Here is a 27576-nt window from a genome sequence, read left to right as displayed (position 1 = left end):
CTGTAAGTGGATTGGACACTCTAAATTGGCCCTGGGTGTGAGTGTGTTCATGGGTGTGCCTTCTGTGGAAGGTTGAGCACCGGGCTGGCAACTCAACACCGTAAAACTCCACTGCCAATCATGAGTGGACAGGTGATCCACTGTGGCAACCCATAACTGGGAAAAGCCAAAGAAGAAGAAGTTTCTGTATAAGTAAATACATTTATATCCATACAAAAGTTTTAAATGTACTCAAAGTTTCAAAACTTTGAATTTGTTATGGTCAAGACCATAAGATTGAAGCTTCGAAACTTTGAAAAAAAAAAAAAAAAAACATTTTTTTTATGTTCTTGCAGGGGGGCAAGCCCTTCTGCACCCACCAAACCTCATGATAATTAAATATACTAACTCTGAGATTGCACTACAGTGAGGAAAATGGCACTGTACTGTGATATCCATTTAAACAGTTCGAAGTTTCGATCTTATTGTCTTGACCATAAGAAATTCAAAGTTTTGAAACTCTGAGTTTTAAAAGTAGACACGTGTGTGTGTGTGTGTGTGTGTGTGTGTGTGTGTGTGTGTGTGTGTGTGTGTGTGTGTGTGTGTGTGTGTTAAATGCTTCTTTGGCTGACAAACTGTAGTTTAGGGTAGTTCATGCAAATGGCTGATTAAGAGACTGGCAGTCTTGTTGACTATGTGTTTCTGTCAACAAAGTTAAAGGGCTCTGAAGTAGAGGTGAGAGTGTTTTTGCTGGGCTTAGAGTAAGGTTAATTGAGGGGGGTAGGTTTAATGTATGTCAGTATGAGTATTGGAATTTGAGGAAGGGTTCAGTAAGGGATTAAATGTAGTGCATGTGTGAGTGTGGGTTAGGGTAGTGTAAAGATTATGTAAAGGGGTTGATTTAGTGTTGTGTGCAGATTCATGTGTGATGAGTGTCTGAGCTGACTTGTGTAGTGGTAGTCTTATGGAAAGGGATTTTAAAATGTAAGGTGCATGGTTAGGGGGAGGGGCAGGGTTAGGGTTAGGGCATGGGCATGGTTAGAGTCAGCAGCAGGGTTAGGGTCAGGGCAAGGGCAAGGTTAGCATCAGGGTCAGAGTCAGGGCAGGAGCAGGCTTAGGGTCCAGGGGATGGCAGGGGCATAGTTAGCATGCAGTACTAAGGTGGGGAAGTGCTAACATTTTCATATTTCAATAACTATCATCTTTTATAGCAGGGAAGGGAATATGTCCTTTCTCTACTATTATGCAGTTGAGGTTGGTGTATATAATACCAGGGAATGGGGAGGGAATAACTCTCTGCAAAAGACTTCAGTTTTGGATTTGCGTGCTTTAAGATTATGTCTGTGAGCATATGCATTTTAATGTTCATATTTTGAGGTAGATATTCTTTGTCATTCTTTTGTAACTTAATTTGGTATGTGATAGATTGACTTACAAAGACACACACACACACACACACACACACACTATATATATATATATATATATATATATATATATATATATATATATATATATATATTAAAACTTACACCTATATCTGTCTATATTTATCTATCTATATATATCTATATCTATACATATATACATATACACACACACACACACACACACACACACATATATATATATATATATATATATATATATATATATATACATACATATACATATTTTATATATATATATACATATATATATATATATGTATATATATATATATATATATATATGCGCAGTGGTGCAGCGGTTAATGCTGTCACCTCACAGCAAGAGGTTCTCTGGTTCGATTCTCGGCTGGGGTGCCTTCTGTGTGGAGTTTGCATGTTCTCCCTGCGTTCGCGTGGGTTTCCTCCGGGTACTCCGGTTTCCTCCCACATTCTAAAGACATGCTTCTGGAGCATTTCTCCCCGGGCCTCCACTGAAAACAGGATCTGTGGAACCTAGTCGGACTTTCCCGGTTAACAAAATGCTAAATAAATGTTCTGGTTTTTGCTTTTGGTCTTAACTGTAATAATAGCCTGGGAACTGGAGACAATCAGAGTGTAATAGTGCCTAAGAAAATAGAAATTCTGTGTGGAAAAAAGATCATTTCACTTAGTTATGGAAGTGGACCACATGTCATTCTGGCTACTGCAGCCTTGCAAACAGTCTGTCCTGCATTAGAATTAAAAAACTGCCCTACCTGATGACGTGGACTCTCTATTTTAAACTTGCACCTGCTGTCTCTTCCTATCAAGGAATAGAAGCTTACCTCTCCCTGAACTTACCCCCTCAAGGAAGCAAGAAAGTATGTTATCTGCCAGATTCTAATGTTACTTTGTCTAAATAACTAATGTATATATAATTATTATCCTTCCCTGCCAGGACAGCCAGCAGCCTTACACTTTTTCTTTTTATCTCCTCCCCTTCCCCCTTCTTGGCTTCACTATTCCTCTCCTTTACTACTAGTTCTACTCCTTACCTTCCTTGTACCAGTGCTGCTGTATAGCTTTTGCCCACTAGATGGCAGCCTTTTCCTTTCCATATCTTTCCTACTGACTCACACTAGACATACTTAGGATCTCATTTTACACTACTTATTTCATTGTAGACCCACTTTAACCTTCCATACTCACTACGCTCTACTTAACTACCCTACCTACTCTGACCAGTAGTTAACCTATCACCTCCTTATCTACCTCCCCCTAAACTTACCTCTAATAGTCAGTATTCCACTGATTGTTTTTTTACAGGTTCTCCTCCTTCTCTTGGCTCTTCCCACTCTGCTCCCCTACCCTACCCCCAATTCCCACCCACCCCGGTGGTCCTAAACTTATACTTCATTAACCACTCCCCCCTTTTTCTCATTCTATCACTATCCTCTTCATCACTAAGCCACTCCCCTACCTCTATTATTCCTCATTAGTAATAATTAACTCTCTTTGGGCTACTCACTCACCTTTCCTCACCATTTACTGAACTGACTACTTCCCAAATCAACTCCTATACAACCTCCACTAATTTCCTATTTGCATAATTTAACCCTGCTCAATCGCTTTCAGCACTCTCTCCTTTTTCCTGCTTCACCTACTCACACAAATTACTCCTACCTCATTTCTACTTATTACAATGGCCCCAACACACAAAACTATTTTCACAAACATACTACTCTTAACTACCACAATAGCCTCTCTTACAATACCTTACTCACTAACCTTCTTAGAAAATCTTTCTCTTCCTGAAGAAAACCATCACTTCCAGCAAACTTTACCATCTTCTTTCATCTACTCCCTTAGCCACAGTAACATAACCTGTACCTCTAACTATATACTACCAAAATATCACAGAGCAACCCATGTTACTTACTTCACTACCAAAAAGAATTTTAATAATTTCTACAAAATCCTTAAATTTCTACAATATCCCCAGCAACACCCCATCCTAGACGGTGACATTCATGTAAACCCTGGCCCCAATACTGACTATACCAATTACCTAGACAATTTAACATTGCCTGTGATCTCTACAGTAACTAAACCACCTAATTCCCTCCTGATAGCTCACCTTAACATTCAAAGTATAAACAATAACATTTCCCACCTGCATGCACTCCTAGAAGTGCACTCATTTGATATTCTCTGCCTTACAGAGACTTGGTAAAACCATCTACTCTGGACCAGGAATTACCCCTTCTGGCTATAATATCCTTAGATGTGACCATAAAACCAAAAAAGGTGGAGGTATAGCCATTCTTTATAAATCTAATCTCCAAATTTCCCCCTTTAATGTGCTCCCATCATTAGATACAAAGTCTGAAACCCTGACTGCCAAACTCCAAATCAACAACTCCAAATCTATCTATCTAATTTGCAAGTATCTCCCCCCTGGTAACAATACCAATACTCTTGAAAATTTACTTAGTTACCTCTCTACCCAACTACCCAAGGGAACCATTGTACTGGGTGACTTTAACATCAACTGGTCCACCTGCAGTTCCCCTAACCCTACTAATCACATAAATCTCTTCGGATTCTCACAAATAATAACCACTCCTACTAGAATCCACAAACCTAGCAGTAAGGAAACCATGGTTGACTGGATCCTTATTAATAGCTATTCTGAAACTTATACACCAGGAACCCTTCCTGATGATATCAGCGACCATATGCTTACCTACATTATTAGACAAAAAGTCCATATCCCAACTACTAATAATTTCAAAACCTCCCACTCTAAAAAATTATTTAATCCAGACAGCTTCCTAAACGAACTACAAGCATGTGACTGGTCACCAATGACTCATCTTGAACTTGATGAAGCAGTGACCTACTTTAACACCAAATTTCTTCAAATCCTAGATTACCATGCACCTTATCACTCTTCTAGAATAAGAACCAAATCTGCCCCATGGCTCACAAAACAAACTAGGCAAAAGGTGCTCCTCAGAAATAAAATCTGGGCTAAATGGAGAGCAACCAAATGTCCATCAGATCACCTCCACTTTAAACAGTTAAGAAATGCCACCAAGAAAGATATTCTTAGAGACAAAAAAGACTTCTACCTTCATCTCCAACAATCCAGTCAACAAACTCCACAAAAATTTTGGTCAGGGATAAACAAACTTCTTCAGCCAGGCCACTCTACTACTCTTGCCCCTGCAGGATTCAATCAAAATAACTCCAACCAGATTCCTGATGCCTTTAATAACTACTTTACAGAAGCCATTCTAACCCTAGCCAATTCTTTACCTCCTTTTACTGCTTCCCCACTAAATGCATCTAAGACTTCATCTCCTACCTTTCAAATACAACCTGTACCTACATCTCACATTTGTAAGCTCCTTCAAAAATGTAAACCTTGCACCCCTTCTGCTGACCATCTCCCAGCTGAATACCTACAAATTGCCGCAAAAGCCATAGACTATTCCATCTCTATCCTTATTAATAGAACTATCTCAGAAGGCAAAATCCCTACCATGCGGAAAGTATCCCACATCATCCCTCTACATAAAGGTGGATTTTGAGCTTTCTAACTTTCGGCCTATTGCCTTACTCTCTCCAATAGCTAAGATAATGGAAAATGTATTCACAAACAACTACTTAACCACCTTCTACAAAATAATCTACTGGCAAACTGCCAACATGGCTTCAGACCATTCCATAGCACAACAACTGCCCTGCTATCCTTCACCGACTCTATAAACAAAAATCGTAACAATAACTCTTTTTCCTCTCCGCTATTTATTCACCTGTCAAAAGCCTTTGATATGGTTAATCATAACTTACTTCTAGACAAACTAAAAGCCAATTCACTCGATCCACAAGCATTACAATGGTTTAGGTCTTATCTGGAAAACAGACAGCAAGCAGTACTTTGGGAAAACAATCTGTCTACATTACTTCCAGTAAATATTGGAGTACCCCAAGGCTCTATCTTAGGTCCCCTTCCTTTTTCCTTATTTATTAATGATCTACACATAAACATTCCACATGCCACCTGCATTCAATATGCAGATAACTCAACTTTAATCTGTACAGCTAAGAACATAGCCTCTCTTCAGTCCCTCACCCAAACTGTTTTCCATAATGTTGAAAATTGGTTTATGCAACACTGCCTCCTCCTAAATCCCAAACAAACAAAATTATGCTTTTTACTACAACTCATAAATCACATCATCCATTCTTCTCAATAACCTCTAACAATGCTATCAACATAACACCAGATACTACAACCCGCCTACTAGGTGTAACAACTGATAATCGCCTCAACTACGATGACCACATTAACTCCACTATAAAGTCTGTTAATAAAAAACTTGGTACCCTCTATAGAATTAAACCCTTCCTTACCCCTTCTGCCAGAAAAACTATTGCCCAGACCCACCTTATTTCTACCCTTTTCTATGCCTCTGCTATATATACTAACCTATCTAAAAACAACCTCTCCAAACTTTCCACCTGTTATAATAGCATAGCTAGATTCATCACTTGCTCCCCCTTTAAAACTCACCACTGCCTCAACCTCAAACAACTGGGATGGCTAGAATTACAGAACCATATACTTTGTCAACAATTACTTATCACCTAAAATATCCTATACCACCCCAACAACACCCCTATCCTCACTAATATGATTACACCATACAAAAATATGGCTACACTATGCTCTGCTAATAAGCTCCTAGTTTCCTCTATTAAATCTAAGAACAAAGCTGGTGACTCACTTTTCTCGAACACAGCAGGTAAAAACTGGAATCAGCTTCCTTCTGAAATATCAACCCTTGCTTCTACTTCTCTATTTAAAAAACATCTTAAAGAACATCTTAAAACTCACTGGATTTGTCCATGTGTGAACCCAGACTGATATCTCTCTCCCCTTCCTGCTCTCACCCCTTTCTCTACTCCTCTAACCTTTGCCTCTAATTCTAGTCACTACACTTTCCTTCATAGTATGAGGATAAAATAAAAGGGTTTTCTCTCCTAATTGGGTCTTGCTCAAACTTACTATTGTGTTTAGTATACTTTTTCTTTTGACCAATGTGCCTCTGTACTGTGATTTTACGTGTCTTTTTATATATTGTAAACTTTGTCACTGTTCATGCTTGGAGCTTTTCTCCCCAGGCCTGTACTGAAAATGAACATATATCCAGTTAGACTAGCCCGGTCAACAAATGTAAAATAAATAAAAATAAATAAATATTTAATTAAGTAAGCGCTTTCACGTCTCTAACTATGCTTCTTCAGACTTTCCAACAAACAATGCAGCATCTAAAATCCAATATAAATACATTCTCTTGATTTTAATCAATCAATCAACTATGCAAAGCAGCTAATTAAACATTAGGAGAATTAAATATACAGGTGCCTATAACACTTAAAATACGATTTAAAATCTATCAAACAAAGAATAAATGAATGAAGAAATAAACAAACAGATCTTGACTATGCATGCATATGTGAAAGGCATGTATATACATAAAAAATGTACAAAAATAGAATGGTTAAATATATCTGTTTATTGTGACACAGAAAAGGTCACCTTTCTAAACAGGAAAATCATAATTTTCTCTCATTTAATCAGTGCTTCCCTGTGCCTGGCTTGGACACTTGTGACTACAAGACTTGAATTGCTTCTAGAACCATCTGGACCTACAAAGTGGATATAAATATTTTTTTGCAGTTGCTCTTACTGTCTTAGTACTATTTAACAAGACTGGGCTGCATTTATTGATTTTGTTGAATTTATCACTATTTTTCACCCTGAACTTGTTAACGAAACACCATCTGTTTATTACTGCACTGGTCTGAGGTTGTTTTAACAGTATTCTGATATTTCCTAATCTCCTCTGTTACTGAGAATGGTGTTTTGAGTTTGCTAAAGTTCTCCATAGTCTGTTAAAATATTCTCTTATGTTGTGCACTTTTTCTGTATTTTCTTGATCATTTCATAGGGTTAGACAACTTATTTCCAAGGATTCATAGGTTCATAGGTGCTCTCTAGGATTAATGACCACAAGGGCCTTTTTAAGCCAAGCCATGCATGCCAAATCTCTGACAAGTTCTGATACCATTGATATGTGTAAGCAAGGGCCTGGGAGATGAACCATTTACAGGTTACCTCTGTCCATTAGAGACATAGGTGCCAAACCAGGGATGAATTTCTGGTTTCATATTCAATTGCCCAAGTTGCACTTGAATTGGGTTAGGGAGGAACTCTGCTTCCATAGACAGGGTAGTCTCTGGGATACATACCTATCTCTCCAGCAGGTCCCATTTATATCACAGGCAAGGTTTAGGTCTTTAGAATGGGTAATTCTGGTGCAGTTTGTTTTGTGGATATTCAGGAGGTCCATCAGAGTGGGGTGTGACAATGCCCTGCATGCCAGGCTTAGATAACAACTCAAAAGCCTATAGGAGACAGAGTACAGAGATAGGACCTTGAGGTGGTCTGCATAGGACATTTTACTTATGCCCTGTATTCTTTTAGTGAGACACCTCTGTGGATGTTCCAGTTGTTGGATATGCCTGGTTAAGTACATACTAAAAGGGGCATTGTACTCAATGATAGGAATGATGAATGCCAAATACAGTGGAATGATGTCTTCCTTGGACTTAAATCCATACCTTTGTTTATAAGTTGGACAAAATAGAATGATTTCCTCACCACTGTAGACACATGATGAACAAAGGCTAGATTACTATCTATGTGTGTCCCTAAGTCCCTGACTACTGGGTCAACTCTAAGGGGTGTGTTGTCAATATGATAGTTACCAGGGATGGATGACTTCCTAAAGGATACTATTATGCATTTCTTGGCATTTAGTTTTAGTCCATGGCTCTGACACCGGTTGCTTGTCTGTCTCAGCCCCTCCTGGAGAATATTTGTGTCAGTGTGAGATTCAATGACAGCTCCTAATTTGCAATCATCTGCAAATTTAGTCAGCCAGAGACCACCGACATTGGCCTTGCCTTTGGAGAAGTAAATGCCAAAAAGGAGCGGTCCAAGGACTGATCCCTGAGGGACTCCACTTGTGACTGGCCTCTTTGTAGAGGTGGACTCCCCAGTTCTAATTTTCTGGGCCCTGTCTGTGAGTCAGTTGGCTATCCACTGGGTGACATGTGGGTTTGTACCTAATCTCTTGAGTTTGTCAACAATACCCGAGTGGAGTATTGTGTCAAATACCTTGGCCAGGTCAAGGTAGGGAATGTGAAGAACTTTGCCCTCATCCATTGCTTTGGTGACCTTCTCAAAGAAGTCCACCAGGTTGAGTGGGCATGATTTGCCCTTGACGAAACCAAACTGGGTTGGGTCCAGTGTCTGGAGGGTTACTATATCTCTATTGATCATCCTCATGATCATTTTTTACATGGCTTTACATATAAGATTAGTGAGACTTATGGGTCTGTAGTTTCCAGGGTCTGGAGATGGCCCACCTTTGTGCAGAGGGATGATTGTTGCCTTTTTCCATTCATGAGGCACGGAGCCTGTTTGGATGCTACAGTTAAATAGTAATTCCAGAGGCCCTAACAGGTCATGTTCCATGCTATTTAGATGGTATCCTGGGATATTGTCTGGGCCCATTGCTGCAGTGTTCTTTGTCTTAGAGAGAGCATTAAGGACCTGTTCCCTAGTGATAGTAGGGGGGGGGGTTATATTTTATGACATTTCCTGAGGGAAGATTGAGGGGAAGAGAGTGGTAAATTGGAGCTGAATTTATCAGCCAGGAGGTTTTCTATATTTTCTGGCTCAGTATAGGTGGATCCATTTACAATGAGCTCTGCACACAATTGTGTATTGCCTTTGAGGTTATGGACACAGCTAAAGAATGCTTTGTGGATGTCCTTGGCTTGAGAGGCCAAATGTACCTCAAATTTGGCTTTAGTAGACTTTATTTGTCCTCTGAGTTATTTGTTTAGTTTGATGAGAGTGCTTTTATCCTGCTGGGTGCTGTACCTCCTAATTTTTGTCATGATTTTCTTCCTCCTGTTAAACAGCCAATTGATTTTGTAGGGTGACTTGTTTTTTGAGTACTTCTTCCTGGTGGGTGCAGCTGCCTCAATGCAGCTATTAACATGCTTGTACAGGGTTTCTGTGAACTGTTCTGCATAGGCAGAAGTGTTATCAGGGTTTATAGGGGCTTGAAATTTCTCCAGGTTCTCACTTAATAGCAGAAGGTTAGCCTTAGTATAGTTCCTGAATATTCCCGGTTTAGCTGGCGGTCCAGGGTATATTTTCACTTCAAAGGAGACTATTTTGTGACCAGATCCAGTATGGTTGCATCCCTGATTGATATATTGACTATCTGGTCCAGGGAGTTTGTGTTCATAAACTCCAGGAATCTCTGTGCATGTACGTTTGGTGTCATATAGGATTCCCAGTTAAGAGTGGGGTAATTAAAGTCATCCATGAATATGGTATTGGGTTGGATGATTAGTGTTTCTAATAAGTTTAAATACATGGTATGGGTTTCCTGGGTCATAGAGAAGGACCTATATCTTGCAAGGAAGTGGTAGTGGATTTTACCTATGGTGATTTGAACATGGATCAGCTCAAGTGCATTGTCCTGTTTGACCAGCCTTGAAGTATATTTATTTTTGATGTAAGTAGAGACACTTCCATTTTTAGTTACTGTCTGTGAAGTAGCTGGCCTAAATGTATGGAAGGCATTATAATCTTGCACTGTTGGTGTGCTCTCTGCAGCCTTAAACCATGTCTCAGTGACCACACAGACATCAGCATTCTCTAATTCCCAATACTGTGGGAATTTCGTAAAGCATTTGTTACTGTACTTGAGTTCAAAACCAGTTTATTTTACATTAGGGGGGAGTTTTGCAGAGCTCTAGAGAGATTCTGCTGGAATCCAAAGCATCCACTGCTAAAATTGAAAAAGTAAGTACGTTTTTAGTTTTCTGTGCACTTTGCTGACTGTATTTTATAATTTTGCTGATTTTTACTGTATTTTTCTGCCCATTAAAAAAGCTGTTCTGTTGCTTTAAGTTGCTACTGCATAGCATAGCCTAGATTAAGATCTGCTGAATATAGACTGTATTGTTACACTTGAGGACTATTCCAGTTATCCTACATTAGGAGGTCCCTGCCTGCACCCTTGTGGCAGAAGTATGTATTCTGAGCCTCATCTGATTTGGACATTACTGGAGGAAAGCTCATTGTGGTCTTTCCCATTGATAGTTAGTTTTAATGTCTTTAATTTCACCTGTATTTAAGCCTCACATTTGCACGTAGCTGCACACTGCTCAGTGGGGCTCAGCATGCCCTGTATAGATGTAAACACCTTGAAAGACAGTTTTCCCTTAGACATCTGTTAGTGAACCCTCCTAAGCTTCCCTGCTGCATTGCGGGAAACTCAGTTGCACACTGAGAAGCATTGCCATAGTTTTTACCCCTAATCTTCAATAGAATAAGCCCCTTTGTTAATCCTAGAACAAAATCTGGTCAAACTAGTCCATTTCCAAATAGTACTTATAGTAAAAACCTAACACTATCATAATGGACAGTCAGTTTCCAACCATTTCTCTAGTCAGTCTGATTGACATGGGTATCCTGAAGCAATGTAGTAATTACCCCATGTATACCTATAACCACTTACTCCTAAATCAAACAGATACTATATGTGAAAGATGAAATAACACTATGAATTTGGAATCAATTCTCTCACATAACAACAAACAAGACATCAAACAGGTTGTCAATACACACACACCATCACCTGTCACACAAAACAAGGTCACAACACATAAACCCACATACGTGGAGGTACTCAATAGAAGCCTACCAAAAAATCAGAGACCTCCCAAGCGCAAACCACTTGCACACACTGAAAAGCAAATAGAATCCACTACACATAACAACACACATATCAAGTGCCTCAGCAAATAGGCCCATAAGACAAAACACCTCAAAACCAAATGTCCTGGTCATAGGTGACTCCATAGTGAGACACACAGACTCACCAGGTTGGACAAAGAGAATGTCATGGTCAGCTGCCTGTCAGGTGCCAGGATTCATCAAATCATGCATGTATTCAAGTCACTCAACAACAGTTACCACTATGACTCTGTTATAGTACATGTTGGGGTGAATAACTTGAGACATACCTCTCTGGATTATATGAAGAGAGACATGACTGAACACTCAGATTATGTGTCCCAGGCAGGTATGTTCCTAGCCCTAAGCAACATTCTACCTTTACCCAGGATGATGTCACAATATAGACAAAAAATTATTGACTTCAGTGATTGGCTTAGCTACTGGTGTCAGTCTAGAGAGATCCAATATTTGTCAGTCTGGGAAGATATGGTTGACAGACCACGCTGTTTTTCCAGAGATGATTTTCACCTGCCTCCTAGCTTTCAGATACTGGCAAAGGCACTTGCCTTCCCCCATAGAGCCTTTTTTTAGGCAATAACAAATATGGTTGACAGACCATGGTGTTTTACCAGAGATGATTTTCACCTGCCTCCTAGCTTTCAGATACTGGCAAAGGCACTTGCCTTCCCCCATAGAGCCTTTTTTTAGGCAATAACAAATATGGTTGACAGACCATGGTGTTTTACCAGAGATGATTTTCACCTGACTCCTAGCTTTCAGATACTGGCAAAGGCACTTGCCTTCCCCCAGAGTGCCTTTTTTTAGGCAATGTCAAAACAACAAAATTTCCAACTTAAAAAATCCACACGAGACAAACTCAAGGTTATGCTGCTTAATGCTTGGAGCCTAAACAGGAAACTGCACTGGAAGTACCTCTCACATTGGAAGATGCTGACATCTGTGCAGTCAATGAGAGATGGTTCAAGGCCGCAGACATCATCACAGCCGTGCAAGGATACCATACCTTCCACACTTTCAGACCCCAAAACGAGTGTGAAAGAAGCAAAGGTGGAAGTGTATTCATCTTCATTAAAGCTAAATACACCTCAAGGCTGGTTAAACAGTGTGACTCTCTTGAGCAACTACAGGTCCAAGTATAGGTAAAGCATCCTACCACATCATTGTTAGCTACAGGTCCCCACCATGAACCAAGAGAAACACACCGCCTACCTGGAGTTACTACAGTTACTCACTATACAGCCAAATATTTTGGTTGTGGTTGACTTCAACTATCCTTCCATCAATTGGGTGACATACACAAGCACAAACATGCTCAGCCTGAGGGTCTTAGATTTTGTCAATACAAATGCCTGGAACAGCTAGTCTATTTCTACAAGGGGTTCAAATGTCCTAGACTTAGCACTCACCAACATGGGGGTCACTGCACTACCTCCTGTGTCTTGCCCTCCCTAGTAAGTTTAGACCAAAAATCTGTCTTGTTTCAAGTAACGATCAGACCTGACACCCCCACAGGAGTAAAAAAACTGAAAAATTTCTCCAAAGGCAAACTACAGCATACTAAATGATAATATAAAAATTTTCAACTTCCCCACTAACATAGCCAGCAATAACTCCTATGCAGATGACTACACAAATGCTCTGTATAACCATCTAAACACCTGTGCAGACTCAGTTATAACTGACTGGATCAAAACCAGGTCCTGCTGAAAAAACAGGCCACCCTGGTGGACCTCAAGTTTAAATAGTTTATATAACAAAAGGAAAAAACTGATGTCTAAGAACAAGCGGGAAGTTACTCAGCAGAAGAAGAATACTCCCCACTGCTTGAACAAGCAAATCAGATATCTTATTAAGTCCTCTATAGCTAGATATGAAGCTAAATTAGCATCCCTAGCTAAGGATAATCATAAGGCATTCTTTAGCTACGTCCAAAATCTAAAAGGGAAAACCCACCTATTTGCTGAACTTATAGTGAATGGTACCTCTGATACAGAACCTGGGGAAACTGCCAACCTGCTAACTAATAGATTTGGTGCAAACTTCACCCCCATATCCCCACCAGCCATACTCCTAAGCATACCTGACACCAGTCCTCTACCTAGTATCTCCAAACAAATGGTCAGTTCCATGGTCTCCAAAGCCAAAAACATGGCCTCTATGGGAACAGATATCATCCCAGGCTGCTTACTAAACAATCTAAAACAAGACCTAGTGGAGCCACTTGGCATTCTCCTTAACCTCACACTGACTGCTGGCTTTGTTCCAGCAGAATGGAAAACAGCAACAGTAGTTTCCTTGCACAAAGGGGGTCCATCAACCAAAAATGGGAAATATACCCCCATAAGCCTAACCAGCCTTACCTGCAAGGCCACTGAAAGAATCATCATGGACCTTATCAGCAAGAACATAGGTGACCTTCAAACTATTGAGCCGACCCAGTTTGGCTTTGTTAAGGGTAAATCATGCTTACTGAACTTGGTGGACTTCTTCAAGAATGCCCCCAAAGCCCTGGATGAAGGCAAAGCAGTACATACTGCCTATTTTGACTTAGCTAAGGCTTTTGACACAATCCCCCACTCAGGTATCATTGAGAAACTCTCACAGCTGGGGATTAACCCATACATCATAGGATCATAGGAAGTTACTAGGCTATTGGCCCTGAAACTCTAATAAGCCTAGCCAAGAGTTTAACCCATGTTTAGACAAGTCAGCACCAAAAGCCCCTTTCCAGCAGGGACACAGGTGGTATCCTAGGGGTGTATTTTCTGTTTCCCATCCAGTTATCCAGGTTGTACTTAAAAAGGGATAATGATGTACTCTGCTTGATGTGGAGAGGGAGTCTATTTCACAGATGGAGGACTCTCAGGGACACAAACCTGTCCCTCCAACAAGTCCTAATCTTGTCACAGACCAGGCTGAGGTCACACATGCAGGTTACTCGAGTGGAGCTTGACTTGTGAATATGCACCAATCCCATCAAGGCGGGGTATGAGATTGCTTTGATTTCCAGACAGAAGTCACTTCTGAGGACTCTGTATGAAACTGAGTAGAGGGACAGGGCTTTTAGCCCATCTGTTTAGGGTAGGTGTTTGTGGCCCTGGATTCTTCTGGTGAGAAACCTCTGTGGTCTCTCCAGCTGCTGCATGTGCTTTGTGAGGTACATGTCGAAGGGGGCATTGTACTCAATAATTGGCCTTATAACAGAAGAATACAGGGATGTTAGGACCTCCTTGTCCCTGGATGAGATACCCTTGCTTATGAGGTGGGCCATGTAAAATGCTTTCCGTACAACAGAAGCAACAATGCAGTCAAAAGTCAGGTTGCCATCAACCTGGGTGCCCAAATCTCTCACGACTGATTGTGTGATTAGGACATTGGTATTAATGTGACAATACATGGGGACATTACTCTCCCCAAAGGGGATGATGATGCATTTTTTGGCATTCAGCTTGAGGCTATGTTTCTGGCACCAGTCATTTGTTTGGTTGAGATACCCTCTTGGATGACGTCAACATCACTTGGGGAATTGATGACCATGCCTAGCTTGCAGTCATCTGCAAACTTAGTCAGCCATAGCCCACTGGTTTTGGCCTGCACCTCAGGGAAGTATTTCCCGAATAACAGAGGCCCAATGACCGATCCCTGGGGTACACCACTCGTTACGGGTCTACTGCTTGAGGTGGCTTCCCCTATTTTGATTAAGTGGGTCCTATTAGTGAGCCAGTTTGCTACCCATCTGGTAACATATGGATTGATGCCTAGTTGAGAAAGTTTATCTATTATGCCTGAGTGGGGAATAGTGTCGAAGGCTTTGGCCAAGTCAAGGTAGGCGGTGTGCAGCATCTTTTCCTCATCCATGGCTTTGGTGACTGTCTCAAAGAAGTCGACCAGATTTAACAGACATGACCTCCATTTGACAAAGCTAAACTGTGTGGGATTGAGTGTTTGGAGGATGCCAATGTCCCTGTTAATGAAGTCCATGATAATCCATTCCATGGCCTTACATCACTAGGTGGGTAGCCAACTGGCTCACCAGCAGAATGCATACACTCAAAGTTGGGATTCCACCTCTTCCAGTAGACCAGTTACCAGTGGCATACCACAAGGATCTGTGCTTGGCCCTCAACTGTTTGGAATCTATTTCTCAGAAGGCCAGGTGAAAGTAGATGGCCTGTGGCTTACCAAGTTCGCTGATGATTACAAACCGGGTTCAGTCATAAAGTCCCAAATGATGTTAACATATTACAGAAGGGACTAAGACAGACAAATGATTGGTGCCAAAGCCATGGACTAAAACTAATCACAAAAAAGTGCATTATGATCCCCTTTGGCAAAGGGGAGGTCTCTGCAAATTACAATATTGATTGCATCTCCCTATGCTCAAACTCAGTGGTGTGAAATTTGGCAACACAGGTTGATCTCAATCTAAACTTCGATCATCAAATGTCCACAGTGATATGGAAATCCTTCTACGTTGTGCATCTCATAAGTAAGGGCATTGCATCCAAGACTAAGGATGTTAGAACTTCTCTGTACTTGACCATCACCAGACCATGAATACAGTACACTTCCTTTTGTATGTACCTCACCAGACACCTGCAGCAGCTGGACAGACCACAGAGGTTATTCACTAAGAAAATTCAGGGACTCCAAAACATAACCTACATGGAAAGAGTGAAAGCCCTGTCACTGTACTCTGTATCCTACAGGCTGTTGAGAGGCAACTTGCGCCTGGCCTATAGTGCAGTCCCTAACCCTGCCCTTCTGGAAATGTTGCACATCTGGAAATCAAATGGGATAAGAGTCACTCACTCCAGGGATCTCAACCTAGCCTGTGACAGAACATACTGGAGAGACAGATAAATCTCCTAAAGATTGCTGCTCCTTTGGAATGAACTCCTAATTCACATGAAGCAGAGTTCTTCAATATCCCTAGCCAAGTGCCATGTAGACAACTGGATGGGTAAGCATAAATTCAGCTGGGGGGGTGGCACCTATATCCTTCATGGACAGGGGCAGTCAGTGCAAATCATAGACTCGCTCTGCGTATAATGATCATCTAACCAAGATCAATTAGGGAACTCGAGTATAATATGGCTAGGTTAGTAAATGTCCTAGGGCCAGTAGCCTAGTAACCACCTATGAACCTATAAAAACATTGGGAGATAATCCGATCATGTTTAATATTAGCCCTGTCTGTATTTTGGGGATCATCTTCACAATGTGTAAAATGTGCGAGCATTTCCAATTTAAAAGCAAATTCTACATACTGTTGGTAGCAAGTTCTATCTATGGCAAAGTTTCAGCTACCATTAGAAGACTATATTTAAAAGCCAAATACAATTCCAGAAGAGCAAAAATATGCAAATCAAAGAAAAGTGTAAAATAAAATGTAATGAGTGCAGAAAACAAACCAAACAAATACTGCAATGGAAAAGGAAACAGTAATGGCCAATAAAAAAGATGATTCTGTTGTTTTCTAAACTTACTTTCTGAACTCATTTATTGATGAACAGTGCAGGCAATAAGGCGTGAGAAAGTAAAATGAAATATGACGTGTCATCTTCAGATGAGTTCAGCTGAGCTGGAAAATCATTAATCTTTTCTTACTTGGCAAAACTTAAACGGGTGGAATTTGTTGTTTTCAGATCTTTAGTATTTCAAAAGGGAAGGAAAATCTATTACACAGCAGAAGTCAAAGCTGTGTATATGTTTTTTTAAGGTAAGCATTTTGGTCCAGTCCCAATAACTGACACATATGTTTGACCATTAAATTTCACTTACTCTAGTGATGAAAGGGAATTACCTTCCAATTATTTTTTTTTATTTATCACAGCTGTGCACCTGAGTAATTTTATTACAGAAGTCACCAACAAATACAGTTTCAGCTGGTAAGATTTATCTCATTCCACACTTTCCCACAATGCTCTATGTACGTACATCCATTGCTCTCCTTCTCCTATTGAATACCCAGCCTTTTTACTACGACATATTCCAGAAAATGATACTCTTGCCTACCACATCTATCACAGTCTTTATGCTGATTGGTCAAACAACAGCAACCAACAGTAGTTTTCTTGTCTCATCACATGAACATTCTACATATCTGTGACAGATGCTGAGCTCTTAATGGCTGTAGGCAGCATTCTATATAGTCACAGTTTATGAATCTACACCTCTCTTGTTCAATGCTTTCAGTTACTAAAGGTAATCTCCATATATGCACCTAATGCCATATTTCACTTTCTGTTCCCCAGCACAGCCAAATGTCATTATTTATTACAGTAGACTTTATTAAAAAAAAAAAACAAACAAAAAAAAACTAACAATCCTTCCTATGATGCACTGCTTTCCAACTCCAATGCTAAAATCTATCATTTTCTCTCAGTCCAGACTGAGGTAACGTAACTTACACAAATCTTACAAACACCATCTAAAGTCTCACCTCCAAATATGATGGAACTGCCAGTACTCAAGCACATCCAATAACTCCACTGCCATCACACAGACAACCTTATTGTGAGTCATATTATCCCTAAACTCTTCCTCTAGTTCTACTCAGAAGAAATAGGTCACAAATCAAGTGAGCATTTTTCCTTATTATCTCTGCTTTTCCCCTTCTCACACCCAATATAACCCAGTGATTTTCAGACGTTTTGGTCCAACTCCTCTATAACCTGTAATCTCCTACTCCTACAAACCTTTTCTCTTCATTGTCTTTCTTCTCCTAGTCACTCACGTCTACAAACTTCTTAGTTTAATCTCCCTTATGCGGTCAACTCTCAAACTATTACACTCATGTAATTATACCTTTTCAAAGAACTGTAATTTAATGTGTACTATTTTCTATATTTATTATTGTCCATGTTCTTCTTTTTGTCTTATTGTCATTGTGGAGCTTTTCATCTAGGCCTCTACTGTAAATTGCTTTCTACCAAGTTGGACTTTCCCAGTTAACAAATTCTAGTTAATAATAAATACATTTGTTTTTATCAGATTGTCTTTCCTAATGATCATGTGACAATGTCATAGCACTAAAGAATGACTTTTATGAAAATATAATTATTTCTTACATTTTAAGCAAACAAGAAAGGGAATAAAATGTTAAAGTTAGTAAACAAACAAAAAAGTCATACAAAAGATGAGTACGGGTTTAGATAGGTGGCAGCCCAAGTTAAACTCTCCTATCCACTGCCATAAAATGTTGAGTGCCTGTTTTCTCACTGCCCACTATCTTATATTAATTGGCAGTAGTGGTATGATGAAGGCCTAACAATGTTGGAATAATGAAGGAGCACCAACATGTTTCAGAAAATCGATTTCTGGTGCAGCAGGACCAAAGAAAGACTCTGAACTCTATTTTGTAGCACATTTGTATCCATAAAGTAAAATAATAATAATAATAAAATAAAAAAAAAACAAGGAAACAAAGAAGGAAAATTTTGGATGGAAGACCTATCAGAAGGCACATAAAGAATGACCAATGTGCCATTTATGAAAAAGCATTCATGCCAGTGCTAGGCTGTCCCCCTGACCTGGACATCATGACAAGGTGGACAAATGTGGTTGATAAGTGGTTCAGTGTAAGCATGCTAAACAAAAGTAGTTAGATCATCTGTCATATGCATTCACACATGTTACCCGCACCCTAACGCTAACTCACTTAACCCACCCCTAAACCTAAAGACTGTCACTATCGCACACTTAACCTACCTGCACCCTAATCCTAACTCACTTAACCCACCCTAAAACATAAAGCCCGTCACTATCGCACACTCACCCTACCCGCACTCTAAACCTAACTCACTTAACCCATCCTTAAACTACAGTCCGTCACTACCACACACTTACCTTACCCGAACCCTAACTCCGACACTACCGCACACTCACCTTTCCCACACCCTAACCCAAAATCCCTCAATATCGCACACTTACCTGACCGCTCCTAAATCCATCACTATCGCACACTTACCGAGTCGCGCTCACACATTGCCCTTGTTGGTCTTTCGGCTGTCGGCAAATCACCTTTTCGATCAACTTGCTTTTCGGTCGTTTCGTCTCGGTCTTCTGCGTGTTGGTGAAGTGGCAGTTCGGTTATTTAAAGTAGACCCATATATATATATATGTACGCACACACACACACACACACACACACACACACACACACACACACGCACATATATATATATATATATATATATATATATATATATATATATATATATATAAATATATGTGTGTGTGTGTAGACATAAACACACACAGACATACAAACACATGTATATGTGTATAATTTTTTTAAATGAATTGTGCAAGGAGCAACAGATTTGCGCTCTGCTTAACTATGTGTAAGGGCATGCGTGTTGGCATTTTTCAGACCTGTTTGCACATTGCAAAGCAGTGTGCAAGTGGGATGCACATTGCTTACATCAGAGACTTAATGTTCCATAAACTGACTCCAGCCCATACCTAGCTGTAATACAGGCCAGGATTTTGTTTGTTACTCAGTCTGATTTCTGCCCCTGTTTCTGCACTGTTGCTCTTCACACAAACTGGCTAAGACTTATTACATAGGTTGTAGACATGCAGAGCGCAAATGTCTAATTAATAAGAGAAAGAGGTTAGCAGACATAGAGTCACAGTCTGTAGTCACAATTTATTGCTAGTTTCACATCCAAAATATGTAGATATCTCTGGATTAGAGCCCTGAACATCATCAAACAAGCTGATTTCCTTAGTCCTTTAAGCCACAGAAGCGGCTTTACTAAAAGGGGATCATTCCTCAGGGAATCACCTGGATAAATATGTACACTGTTATTCCACAGTCACCTAACACATACAGTGTAAGATCAACTTCTACATTGCTGTCTTGAGACTGTGTGGCATACTAACTGTGTAAAATGTCATATAGCATAGATGAGTTACTGCTATGGCAGTTACAAAGGGACACTGCTGTTTTGAGGGTGGGGGGAACAAACCCCATGTTCTGATAATATACACACTAATCTATTATTTAACCTCACTTTTTAACATCTCCATTGAATGATCTACCAGTAATCTCTTGCAGTAGGACTGCATACATAGTCCATGCATGAGGCCTACTGATTACAAATGGAGACATGATAGTGGAATGGGTGTCTATAGTTCCACATGGATGTAAATTTTTGTCTAAATAGCCCACTATAATTACTTGCATAATGTAACAGGTCCATAGCTACAATGACATATCATAATAATCCACTACAATACTGTGTAGGTTATAGCCCTACTTTGCAAATGCAGCAGTTGACAGAACTATAGTTCAGGGCTGACTATATCTGATGCAAGCAGTACACAGCCAATACATGGATAGGTACAGGATGTGTGAGTTGGCTGGCATCAATTTTAATATACAGTATATATGTCAGTAGGAGTAAGTTGTTAGCCCCTAGGTCCCTAGGTTGTCATTGAATGTGCTATGCTATGCCTCATAGCCAAAGCCAGGGCATACAGAGCATGCCTACAACTGCCTACAGGGACATCAGTAGGGGGTTCCTCCTATGAGTCTTCCTGTGATTTTTGGCTGTGGTGACCTAGGCACTGGTGGTGGCTATGTATCCCTTTCCTTTGCTGATTCTGCTGCAACTGATTTTGCAGGATTAGATTGGGTAGCATAGCACATACTGTGAATATTTGTGCACATGTGCATGGAGTATACTGCAGGGCTTCACCAGATATATTGAGGCACCAAAGCCCAAACACATGCTCTATGATGTTCCAACTTTGTATGTGTGCTTCATTATGATGTTCTTCCATGGGTGTGTGTGCATTTCTGATGGGTGTTATCATTTATGGTTCCAGAATGTAGCCAGCATCCCCCAGTAAATGGCCCTGTGGGATGTCCCCCCTAGCAAACATCTGGTACAGCTATGATGCGTGCCAGATATTGGACTTGTGATAACTGCCAGGGTAGCCAGCACACACATTCATGATAATCTCCTGTGCATTGCACATGACTTGGCAGTTGATGAAGTGGCATCCCTTGCTGTTAGCATAGATTTTACCCTGCTCACCAGGTGGTGCCTTGGTGTCCACATGAGTGCAATCTAAAGCACCCAGTACTTTAGGGTAGTGTGCTACACAGTAGAAATGTTGCATACTGCACCTCAGGGGAAAGGGGGTAAAGATATGTGCACACTGGCATGTGGAAGCATAGCATCCAGCAACTGGTAGAGTATCCTGGATGCTGATGCCTGTGACACCCCCATCATATCCCCAATTGGTCTTTGAAAAGTACCTGTAGCTAGTATCCTAAAGACTATACCATATCTTAGTTTCAACTGGGATGGGTTTCCCTCTATTAGCTCTGGTTCTGAGTTGAGGGCAGCAGACCTCACTTGAGATCTTGTAATATGTCCCTGTCTCCTCTGTAACTCTCTCTCCAGCTCATGTAGCTCATAGCAGGGAAAGATAGTTAATAAAAAAATTGGATCCCTTTACAGAATTAAACCCTTCCTCACACCCGAAGCAAGGACAACCTTAGCCAGATCTCACCTTATCTCTACTCTTCTATATGCTTTCCCCATATACACTAATCTTTCCAAAAACAACCTCAAGAAACTAACAATATCTTACCATAACATTGCTCGATTTGCAGCAGGATCCCCATTTAGAACTCACCACTGCCTCAACCTAAGAAAACTAGGTTGGCTTGAACTTCAGGACCAACTCATACTTCAACAGCTCTTAATAGCTCACACAATCCTATACCAACCAACTAAAACACCTATACTCTCTAACCTCATTTCACCATACAATAATCTGAAACATCTATGCTCTTCCAATAAACTACTGATTAATTCAACCAAACCCAATAACTCTGCAGGTGACTGTCTCTTTTCCAGTTCTGTTGGAAAAATGTGGAACAAATTACCCTCTGATATCTTAACTTAGTCTTCTTTCCCACGTTTTAAAAAACAGCTGAAAATTCATCTTAATAAACACTGGCTGTGCTCCTGCACCTACCCAGCTTAACTCTATTTCTACCTCTTTAACCTTTCTTTCCTTATAATTCCTGCATTTACCTTTGTCTATATCCTCGTAGCTCCCCCTTTATAAAATATTGTACACAGTCATATGTTTATTCTCTTTTGAAAAAAAAAAAAAAAAATCTTTTAAAATCATTTGTTTATTATACTTATGTTTTTGCTCTGATTATGTTTATGTAATACATGTATTAGCTAGTCCTGATGTAAAATCCTGTACTTGTATTGTCAATCTCTGTTTTTAGTATTTTATAACTCTTGGAGCTTTTCTCCCCGGGCCTCTACTGAAAATGGACACATATCCAGCTAGACTAGCCCGGTCAACAAATGTAAAATAAAATAAAAAAATAAATAAAATTTGCATTGCATGAAATGTTCCTTATTTGCTTGAGCATGTGTGGGATTGCACGCTGCTACACCAAGTTTATTGAATCTAAAATTGTTCACACCCAGAAATTTCATGTAAGCTTTATTAAATTTCCCCAAATATCTAATTCATATAAGGAAATATATTTTTTTAACATTTTTTTACTGGGAAAGTCAGACGTGGAACGAGCCAATTTTCAGCAGAGACCCAGGGGAGAAATGCTCTAAATGCATGATTGTAAAATGTAGGAGGAGATCAGAGGACTGGGTGGAAAATGAAAAGATAGCAGAGAAGAAGTAAGAGGATCTCAGAAACATAATTTTCAAATTCTTTTTCTTTTTCTGTAAATTTGTAACATGCCTTTCTTTTTCTGTGCTTTCTTCTTATCTTGAAACATTTTCTTTACACAATGTATTACAATATTCATAATTTGCTTCTGGGATCTTCTTACTTCTCCTCTCTCATCTTTCATTTCTCTCATTTCACTAGTTTTCTCCATAACTATGCTACTGAAATAAGCCGATAACTCATCTTTCTTTATCTTAAAAATAATTATGCATTTCCTTTCTTTTTCTCTTTTATATGTATTCCTTTAAATTTTCTTTTCCTGTCTCTTACTCTTTTGACAATAGAATTCTTTTTGCCTTTCACTATTTTCCAGTTTATATCTTCTTCATCTCTTATTTCAGACTCTTCTATGTCATCTTTGGTTTCATTTTACTCTTTATCTTATCTTTATTTTTACCCTGATCTTTCCTCTTTCTCTTTTATTGGTACTGTTTCTTCTCTTCATATACTGTCCTCACTTTTGTTTTTTTCTTCTTCTTCATCCCTTTTCTATAGATTATAATCCATCCAGAAATTCCCAAGTTTTGTTACATTGATAATATTACATTTCAGACTTTTTTTGCATCATGAGCTGTTTCCCCACAAATGTAATGGTTCCTCTTAACACAGTCAAGTATCAAATGATCATCTTTTCCACAGAAAAAAAACATATTTTTGTTAATCTCCAATATTTTACAACATGTCTGTTACCCTCTACGTTTATCATGTTAGGGATATGAACATTTTTTTCTTTCTCCTTTTTCAGTAAAATATGACAGTCCCATCCCCAGTTCATAATCCTCTAACATCATAGACTTTGCTAATGTCCATAACTTCTTTACAAAGTTTGATTAAATGTGTTATTAACATCTGTTTTTCAAATTAAATTTGAAATTGGACCTGCATTTTCTTTTTTTTTCACTGTAAAATGCTTCAACTACATGAGAATGCCATGGATTACAGTTCTTTTTCTTCTCATACCCCCCCCAAAAAAAAATTTCCAGAACAGAACCAGTATCAAAAATAATGTCACAAAATTCCGCTTTATGAATAAGAATAAAAGCTCTTACCTACTGATCTTCACTCCCAATAGGACCATTACATTATCCAAAATGTCTTACCTGTCCATTTCTTTTTCTTCTTTGTTCTGAATTCACACCATAAATTTCCTTTGATTGTTGACATGTCCTTTCTATGATTGCCTCTCATTACTTTCCCTACAACTTCTTTAACAGTCTTGACATATGATTTTCTTTCTCTGGTATTCTTCTTTCAAAATAACTTCTGATTCCTCTGATTTAAATTTGTCCATAATTTCTCTCCATGTAAGATCTTTTCCACTCTCCATCTCAACAATACACCCAAAATATCATCCCGCAACCTTCCTGACTGGAGGGTTGTAATAACTCATCCATCATTGCTTTGAATGTTTGCTTCCAATGAAACAAAACAAATTCAGCGGAACCAGCTCAACAGCATATTGTGGAGCTTCAAACACTGCACAGGCATTCACCTCTGTGCTATCTGCCATCCTGTATCTCCATCAGTGCTGTTGTCCCAGCCGACACTGCTCTAGGTATGGAACAAGCACTCTCCTAATGCTTATGCCCTGACCAAATTTCCCCTAGTATTATAAATACCATCTTGAGTCTCCCCTGAAAAGGGGGTACTAGCCTAGTGGGACTAACCTGAAGAACAAAGGATACATACATACATGCATACATATATAAAAAAATAAACAACAATGAAACTCTAATGCCTGCCATTACTGGGTGACTGCAATCCTTAGTGATTTATCAGAAAAAAATTATAAGGAACACAAAAAAATATGAAGCAAAATCAGGGACATTCTACAAAATTCTGGATAACTGACATGTATGCATAAGCACTATCTTAGTGCATAAAGGAAAATTCACATTCTCTTCTGAACAAAAAATGGCACACAATTTTAATAAGTCCTCTGTACACAATTTTAAAGAAACCTTTTACTGTATAAGCATATCATCTATTTTATCAGTTGCCATAAGCAATAAATCTAAAACATGGTTAAGATGTTGTTAGAAATTGTACAGAAATAAATTAAAGAACTGAGATATAGGACAACTCTTGAAATTAAATGGATGAATGTAGAACCATATTAGCCTTTTGTAGATTCTCACTTATGACCTGGAATTCACAGGGTATTATAATTCTTGACATTATATTGTGTATCCATCTTACTCATCTATAACATGTAAAAGCCTTTAGAAAATTTTCCAACCAGATGAACAGGAACAAATATGCCTCCAAGACATTTAAGACTGCAAGTAAATCAAATAACAAGGTCTGTCTTTCCTTCAAAGAAGAAACCAGGATCACATGCAGGTATTTTTAGGTATTACCTTTTTTGAAGATAGTGTTGAAGAACAGCAGTCACCACCATCATATTGACAATATGCCCGATTGTTTATGGTGTCGCACCAACCATCTCCTAAGAATGGCTGCAAGAAAAAGATAAAGATAAAGAGAGCTACAACAGTAAACCAGGAATGATTTTTTTTTATCTTGGATTTTGTTTTCTCTTTCACATATCAGTACTTTCTGCTACACCAAGCATTTCATTATTTGCAGTCACAACAATCTCTGAAACTGCTTCAACATTTTACATGATATATTTATGAAGACTACACAATTCATTTTTATTGTGATTCTCAGCTGAATAAGACACACAATTCATATTTCAGAAATAAATAGTATTGAATGAACACCTTGTAACCTAACAAACCTTTCCCTAAGAGTCGTTGTATCCTACTAAATCAACAGGAGAAAGCAAAATATTTTTAAAGTTAAGACTGTTAAGTGAACTGGGAGGTGAAAATAATGTGATAGGAGATTATGACTAACTTTCTTGGGTGGCAAAAGCCAGGGTACCGTTTGGCTGGGCTTATATAGGCTCTAAGGCCAATAGCCTAGTACCTACCTATGAACCTATGAACGTATGTGTCAGTGGTGTTACATATTTTGGATTCATGATATATAATGATGGTTAATTCATCAATGTACAGTTCACCAATGGTAGCTCAATGACATCCTAAAATTAGTGAAACACAGTGTAACTAAATGAAGTGACTATACCCAAAGATAGGGCACTGCATACAGTAAAAGGGCAGCAACAGACATTTAAATGCCCCTAAGCTAGGGAAACCAATGAAAGTACAGGAATAGCTGATCATGCAAAAAAAAATAGAAAAGCAACACAAATAATACATGATGGTTGTGTTGCATTTCTTAAATGTAGAAGCACTTATAGGAAGATACATAAGCAATTCAAGGTCAGAGCTGTTTCAGAGATACAGTGCAAAAGGCTGTTATGTTCCACCAGCCAACGAAAAGTGACTGGTAGAGTATGTGTTTCTGCACCTAAGCAGAGGTGGATCATTGTCAAATGGGGCACCAGGCAGAATAATGGATCTGCCCCGCCCCACTCCTCTCATAAACACACGCACACACACACACACACACACACACACACACACACACACACACACACACACACACACACACACACACACACACAGAGTGGAACATCTCCAATCTCTGCTTATGGCTTGCTTTCTTACTGCACATTGAATCTCCTGTTTTTTCTAACAGGGCTTTACACAAGCCTGACTTACTATGGGGTTTACTGTATTCTGTCTCCTGTAAGGTCCTAATGCTGGTTGGCTTCTTCTTCTTCTTCTTTCTTCTTTCATACTAGGCTATCTGCCCTAGGGCATTTATAAGCCTAGCCAGAGTGTGTGTGGCTTTCACCACCTCTTAGGATGAGAATACTATACCCATTAGTTTGCTGTGCCTCTGTCCAGCAGTGACACAGAGATGATTCCCGGGGTAAACCTACGATCTCCCATCCACTCGTCAAGATTTCTCTTGAACAGAGTCAGTGAGGGGCTTTGCCTCACATGGACTGGGATTCTGTTCCATAGTGTAGGGAGCCTCTGGGTGATGAATCTGTCCCTCCAGCACGTCCTATTTATATCCATGTTGAGGTTTAAGTCTCTTGCTCTTGTGGCTCTGGTGGATTTGGATTTTTTGAGGTGGAGCATGTCCATTAATTCGGGTTGGACATGGCCTTGTATGTCAGGCACAGATCACCTCTGAGCAGACGGTATGCGACTGAATAGAGCTGGAGTTTCTTCAGTCGGGCAGCGTATGACATATGTTTGAGCCCCTTTATCCTTTTGGTGAGGAACTTTTGGGGTCTTTCCAACTGCTGCAGGTGTCGGGTAAGGTACATTCCGAATGGGGCATTGTACTCAATCATTGGTCTGATAAGTGAAGAGTACAGGGGTACAATTACCTCTCCTGATCTGGATGTGAATCCCTTCATGATCAGGTGGGCAATGTAGAAGGTCTTCCTAACCACTTTGGCAATGTGAGTGTCAAAAGAGAGGTTACTGTCAACTTGGGTCCCCAGGTCCCTGATAACTTCTTCCGTGTTTAATGGATTACCACCTATGTGGTAATTAGGGGTTACCTTGTTTTTCCCAAAGGGTATGACTATACATTTTT

General features: G+C 39.6%; 1 protein-coding gene across 1 annotated transcript in view; it reads right to left on the bottom strand.

The window, feature by feature from the left end:
- The window catches only part of PAPPA2 (pappalysin 2), a 2663723-nt gene that overhangs the window by 12960 nt on the left and 2623187 nt on the right, over window positions 1-27576 (bottom strand). Inside the window, exon 21 of the mRNA XM_044085971.1 lies at window positions 25410-25508. Coding sequence (XP_043941906.1) covers window positions 25410-25508 — 99 coding nt within the window. The remainder of the gene's footprint in view (window positions 1-25409; window positions 25509-27576) is intronic.

This window comes from Protopterus annectens, chromosome 10.part0 (assembly GCF_019279795.1).
Source record: "Protopterus annectens isolate FY-2018-M chromosome 10.part0, PAN1.0, whole genome shotgun sequence".
Taxonomy (NCBI): Eukaryota; Metazoa; Chordata; order Ceratodontiformes; family Protopteridae; genus Protopterus; species Protopterus annectens.
This window is presented reverse-complemented; position numbering and strand designations above follow the sequence as displayed.